The sequence below is a fragment of the Macadamia integrifolia genome, unplaced genomic scaffold (genome assembly GCF_013358625.1).
Source record: "Macadamia integrifolia cultivar HAES 741 unplaced genomic scaffold, SCU_Mint_v3 scaffold1515, whole genome shotgun sequence".
Taxonomy (NCBI): domain Eukaryota; kingdom Viridiplantae; phylum Streptophyta; class Magnoliopsida; order Proteales; family Proteaceae; genus Macadamia; species Macadamia integrifolia.
The window spans coordinates 159,193-166,214 of record NW_024868242.1 but is presented as its reverse complement, the minus strand read 5'-3'; the positions used below and the strand labels follow the sequence as shown (position 1 = coordinate 166,214).

Genomic DNA, 7,022 nt, shown 5'->3' with positions numbered 1-7,022 from the left:
ACATCAACCAATAGTAGATTATTTTTTGAATTTCAAAATTCATCTTGAAAATGATAGAGTTTCTTTTACCCCAAAAAAATAATTTTACTAAAAATACAAGAGAACAAAAGAAAATAAAAAAACTTTTTTTTTCCCTTTTTACGTAGTCCAACATAAATACTTTTTTTTTTATTTTTTTTCCATTTCATTTCTTTTCTTTACTTTTCTTTTTTAGATTTTTTTTTTTTCTTTCTTTCTCCTGACTATCAGACACAGCCTAAAGAAAATATTTGAGAAGAAAAAACTATTAGAAAGGTGGCCTACACAATCTCTCTTTCTCTCTACCATGTAAAATCACATATTTATCCCTTGTTTCAGAGAAGGAGAGAGATAGATGTACGCAGCACACCATGGTCAACAGCATTCTTTTTTGATAACAGAATTTTCTAGTTGGCCTAATCAAATAGGAATATCTAGTTTAACGGCCTATTTTTGCCATAAAGCTCAAATTTAATTGAAACAGAGACACTATTGCATGTCAATTTTCACCCTACACATCTTATATTTAAAATTATGAACTATTATAGCGATCCACCTCCTGTCATTCTGTGCTGAAGAAATTGTTGATAGAAATCCATTCCAATCAATCGCACCGTTGTTTGAATCTTTCAATAAAAAACCATATTTTATTTTCCTTAAATAGCACAATCGATCCTTCAAACTGCTCATTTCTCCTATTAAGGGTGAAAGTTTGGCCTTGACAATCTGAACCCGCCCTGAACCCGAACAGGCTTTGGGCCAAGTTTTTTGATTTTGAGGGCGGGTTAGGGTTCAGGCCTCAACCCGGCCCAACCAGTTCCGAAATTTAATCTTGCATCATTATAATAGAAATTAGGGCTCCAATAGGTATTTATTTTCCTATAATTTTTTAATATATGAAACATGAATGAAAAAAACATGTCAATCAAGGTTAATCCAACCATTATAGAAGTCAAGGTCAACCCAACCCGGCCCTGATAAGGTCAATTAGGGTCGAGTTAGGTTGGTATGAACCCGACGGAGTTGGGCCTAAACATAAACCCGACAGGATTGGGTTGGGCCTGGGTTGAATTTTGAGGACCTGCGTTGGATTAGGGTAAGAAACCCAACCCAACCCTGTTTCACCCCTAACTCCTACCATGTGACACAAATAAGTGTGCGGAATCATGGTTGAATCTGAAATACTCTTCCATCTTTTATAATCTCTTTCATATTATATTCCTTAACATCGCTTTACAAATTCACTTTTATTTTAGGGGTTTTTCTTGTTGAAACCTCGGAGGTGTCAATTCCATTTTAACTTTACTTTTCTATCCTCGTACTAACACTGTAATATCTCTTGAGTCTTTAGTTAAAGGTAATTAGAATTTAGAGCTAACAAACTGGGGAGCAATGATTGATGTTGAGTATATATAATTATATATTATATTGATTGCAGCAATCAGTGGTGATGGATTCATCGCAAGAGATATCGGATTCCAAAATACGGCGGGGCCGCAAGCGAAGCAAGCCGTGGCCCTATATGTCGCTTCGGATCGATCGGTGCTGTACAGGTGTAGTATCTCTGGGTACCAAGACACGCTATACGCGCTGGCCTTCCGCCAGTTCTACAGGCAGTGCGACATTCTCGGCACAATCGACTTCATCTTCGGCAACGCCGCCGCTGTCTTTCAGAGCTGCAATCTAGTCCTACGCCAACCTCACTCCGGAGGCTTCAACGTCATCTTGGCCAATGGCAGGAGCGACTCTGGCCAGAACACCGGCTTCTCCGTCCAGAGCTCCAGGATCGTTCGTTCTGCCGATTTCTCTGGGGGGCATAAAGCTTACCTTGGGAGGCCTTGGAAGCAGTACTCGAGATCGGTGGTGATGCAGTCCAGCATCGACGGTGCCATAGACGCCAGAGGTTGGGTGGAGTGGTCGGGTGGGTTCGCCCTCAAGACTCTCTACTTTGCGGAGTACCAGAACTCGGGACCTGGCGCCAGCACTTCTCAGAGGGTGCAATGGACTGGGTTTCACCTCATCTCCGCTCCCGACGCACTTCAGTTTACGGTCGCCAAGTTCATCGGAGGGAACTCTTGGTTGCCTTCTACTGGTGTCACTTACGTCTCCAGCCTTTAATACGTCACATGTAATTAATGTTCTTCATTCCTCATGTTCTGTTAGCTGCCCTGTAAGAATTATTGCTAGGGTTTTCTATGATTCTGCCCATATCCCCTAAATAAGATGGTGATATCATGACTTGTAAAAAAAAGTTTGGCATTCCGGCCAGTACTTGGCTTCTAGCATGTCTTTGTGTAATTCATGTATGTTATATGTAAATAACAGTTTTTATTCAGATAAAGGTACTGTTGCTGCCAAAAATCCGCGCTAGTCGAACCTACACAAACACAGACGACGGAGGCCCGGAGCTTTGTCTGGGGTTAGTCCTCCGACGCTCAAGTCAGGGTTGGCCGCACAGTTCAATAAGGGAGTAATGGTGAGGGTATCAGAGCTTACCTCTCCCTTTCTTCCGTGCCTTCTTATATAGCTCTTAGGGTTTAGGGTTTTCCCCCTTCTTCCCCGCGTCCTTCTCAGGTTTTCCTTCTTCCCCCTTAGAGTCCCACTCGAATACGTCCATCCTTCTGGGGGGAATATTCCCTTCATGCAGACGACGTGATCCCGCGTGATTTTGCGAGCGTGCCTCGGTGATTGAGCGTGCTTGAGCGTGAGTGGTTTCTTGGAACCTTCGTCTGGCGGAGGACACGTGTCTCAGAGGCGACACGTGTCATTGCCCCCACCGAGAGGTCAATTTGGCTATATCAGGTACCGATCAAAACAATGATATCGGTGACAATAACATTAGTTGTCTTGATACTTCTATTATCCTTGGTTTTTTATCTTGAGAAATCAATTTTATTACAAGTAGGATAAGAAAGGAATTAAGTGACAAAGTACCAATGAAATATACCACAACAATCCTTGATATTAGGAATATAGCTTTAATTTATTTAGGGGTATTGGGGGTTGGCTGTGGAGTTAAAGAGAACAATAAATAATTGAGGAATTATCATTCTCCTCCCCTGAACTTTGGGGAAATATCAAGTTCCCCCACGTTTTTTGAACTATTTCTCTCCTCCCCCCAAATCAAAAGATTCTATCAACCGTGAGTCAATGTTATTTTTTACTGTTAAGTGCCTATCCTATTTTTTATAATACCCTAAATGCCCCTCTACTTAATCGATCAAAATAAGAGGAGGAAGCTAAACTCTCATGTCCACCTTGTGTTCTTCACCGGAGCTCTCACCGAGAAGACCCTGCTACTCCTGAAGTTCAAAGCGATTCTACAACCAAAGCCCTACTCCAACCCTACTCCTTCAATCAAAGCCTAATCTTGATTGAAATCGAAGCCCTACTCCTCCTTCAATCGAAGCCCTATCTTTGGTGAACCTAATCTTCTCCCTCTTTGAATTTCTCATTACCAAACTTCGCACTGTTTGGGTTTACAAAACTATCCAATACAATACAGTGTTCAACATGAGACATTCTTCACAGTTTTGATCCTATACTCCAATTAAGGGAATTCCACATGGCCAATGCCCTAAAACGAAACCTTCCTGAAAAGATTGAAAAAGGTTTCAACTATGAAGAAATCAAAACACCTGGTCTGCCTCGGAAACCTTCCAAAGATGAATTGCTTGAACTGAACATGAAACCAGTAACAAGGAACAAACAAATAATTCTTCAAGAAATTAAAATGAATTCTTCAGAAGATTGAATAGCATCGACACACCCCATTCCGAGCCTTCGCAGACCCTTGTTTCAACTTTCAACCTCTCTTTCTCATACCCCCTGTTTCAACCCCACACTTCTGCACAGCCCCTCATTCGATTCTACTCATCGCATCACCATCACTGCCCCTCGCTATCGCATCCCACTTCTTCCTCCTCCTTTCCCTCTACAACTTTTTTTTTTGATAGGTCAGAAAAGTAAAGGAACAAAATTATAGAAACAGGTTCAAATATGCATATCAGCTCTTTCAAGTTGGATTTGGTTAACATGCCTTGTTATTTTCCCTCTGCAACCCAGATGTCAGAGGAACTGGATATTGGATTTCTGTGTAGCAGTTTTCAACATCTTGGCTTGTAGCGGAGGGGCGGAGCGAGTGCATGTAGCAACTGCAAGGCAACAGGCTGGTGTGTGCATGTTTTGTGACTGGTGTTGGACTTGAGAGATTGCAGCAGCTGAGTGCACAGCGAATGTAGCGACCCACAGTAGTGCATCGAACCTTCAGCGTCTCCAGGGGTTCCCATTGTTCGACCCCAGCAAGAAGAACCCAATGACAGCTAAGGTGGCCATGACCAAAACCTTCCTCGCATCTCAGGAGTAACTTTATCTCGATTGGTAAATGTGTTGTGTAAAGACTAAAGGGATGGGGGTATTTTGGGAATAATAAAAAAATAAGAACAGTCATTTAACAACAATCTTTAACGTTGAGGCACAGTTGATAGAATCTTCTTATTTGGGGGGAGGGGAGTGAAATATTTTTAAAAACGTGGAGGAACTTGATATTTACCTATAGTTGAGGGGAGGGGAGTGATAATTCCTCTAAATAATTTATTGTACACATTGACTACACTATCCCTGTTGGTGCCTACATGGTTTAGGAATCAGAATATTCGAAATGGGACCACATGCATTGTCTGATTCGAATCGATGGTACCCAACCCTTGATACTGTGCCACCCATTGATACTAGATGATTTTTTTTTTTTTGAATTGGTATTAAATCAAGTTTGAAATTTATTTTTAGCTAATGTCTTCCTATTTATTAAGTAAAATAACATAAAATCAATGAAACTTATCTTTTGTATTAAGATCCCTAAGTTTAATAAATTTAAAAAATACCAAAATTCACAGATTTTGTGAAATATTTGCATCTTCTCGATTCTATTTCTAAGGTTTCAATTGCATCAACAAAAACAGCCAAGACATTGCAGTCAGGAAAAAAAAAAAAAGGAGAGATAGAGAGATAGAGAGCGTGCCTAGATGGGATGCATTTAATATATTATGAATCTATTTACCAAAAAAAATAGGGAAAATTACATGATTCTCACTTTTGTGTTTCCCTTTACAAAATTACCCATCAAAAGTTTCAGTTAACAAAAATACCCCAAAATTAGCTTTCCCTTTACAAAATTACCACTTAAAGTTTAAGTTAACAAATATACCCAAAATTGAGTTTGGATTTACAAAACTACCCACTCAAAATTTCAGTTATAAAAAAATACATGATTATATGTGGAAGATGAAGAGTCACTATTTTGGGTAGTTTTGTAAACCCAAACTTGATTTTGGGTACTTTTGTTAACCAAAACTTTGGGTGGGTAGTTTTGTAAACCCAAACCTAATTTTGGGTATTTTTGTTAATTGAAACTTTTGATGGGTAATTTTGTAAAGGGAAACCCAAAAGTGGGTAATCATACAATTTTCCCAAAAAAAAAATATATTTTGAATCTCAGCAATCATCAGAAGGGGCACAATCGTAGTTTCAATAGATTTATTTACACCTTAAAGACTAGGAGTAGTTGTTTCTCGCCTGGCCTGACTAGTTTTGAGCCATTTTAAAATCCTTAAAATTCCTATCCAAAGCCTTTCGGGCTGGTCTGGTTGATGTATATAATTTTTATAGCTAGGCCTGGCTTGACGTATAGCCACGGCCCACTCTGAGCTCGTATTTCTAGCCCAGCCCACCCGGTTCCAATTCCCATGCATTGATTTCCAAAGCCACAAGGTCAACAGTGGCAGAGTTCCTTTTTTTGGATAGAAACTAAAATTTCATTAACTAAAATCAGCAAGCGAGAACCTCCTACCGAGGAAGGGCATATTTACAAGAAAAGGTGGGGGATTAATCCACCAAATTTTTGAAAGCCAAAAATTTAAAGCCTCTTCAGCAAGGAAATGAGCTTTCCTATTCATAGACCTAGGGATGAAACCAAAATTAACTGTGGAAAAATTAGAAGAAAGAGACAAATATCATCAACTAGAGCTAAAGTAGACCAGTCCAAAGATGAAGCAATGTTGTTGAGGGCATAAATAAGTTGTTGGCAATCTGAGAATATAAGGAGATGCAAGAGCCCAAGACTACGGGCCAAAAGAAGAGCATCACGCACACTTTCTACCTCCATAACTGAAGCTGAAAATCCCTAGCTTGCCTTACGCTTAGCTCCAATGAAAGACTTTCCTTTATCAAAAATGATTGCTCCTCTTCCTCATTTCTTTGTCTTTGAGTTCCAAGCCGCATCAGTAAAAGCAACAACAGAATCCATTGGCAGGCTTGAGAACTGAAAATCTGAAAAAACAAAATGAGAGAATGAAACATTAGATGGTTGATTAGATATAGCTAACTGCTTCATACCCAACTTGTTGTCCTCCACTGTATGATTGAAAGCTGAGATAGTAAAAGTTAAATTTGGAGGTTCAAAGCTAAATACAACTTTGTTTTTTTATTTTCATATATTGCCAAAGGAGAGATGACCATTGGATATGGCAGTCTTGATGGTCTAGAACCTCTTTAAATCTAAGAAGAAGGTAATCAAACCAATCACTAAATCCAGCTCCTTGAAAAGTGGAGGTATCAAGTCTGAAAGAGGAAGCTTTCCACACAGAAGCTACAAAGGGGCAACGAAAAAGGGCATGAACCATTGATTCATCATCTACAAGACAAATGGGATAAAGAGGGAGTCGAGACATAGATCTACTATGCAGTAATTTATAAACTGCAATAGCATTAGAACAACACCTCCACAAAAATATTTCAATTTTTGGTAAAATTCTTAAATTCCACAATGGTTTCCAAAAACCAAAATTTGAAGATGATGCATTATGGATAGAAACATTTGTACTAGCATTCTTCAAGTGAAAAATAGCATAATAAGCTAATTTAACAGTAAACTTATCATTCTTTGTGTACCTCCAAAACCAACTATCCGGAGAATGGAAAATATGAAGAGGTACCTGCAGGATAGC

The 7,022-nt window shown here is 39.4% G+C and overlaps 1 protein-coding gene across 1 annotated transcript; it reads left to right on the top strand.

Annotated features, from left to right (window-relative positions):
* Nucleotides 1-1,440: 1,440 nt before the first annotated feature.
* LOC122064081 (probable pectinesterase/pectinesterase inhibitor 35) lies at nt 1,441-2,359 on the top strand (the record flags this gene model as incomplete). Its single annotated transcript, XM_042627781.1, has 1 exon — nt 1,441-2,359. A coding segment is annotated over one exon (696 nt), but the record flags the coding sequence as incomplete, so codon positions are not given.
* Between the last annotated feature and the right edge of the window lie 4,663 nt (nt 2,360-7,022).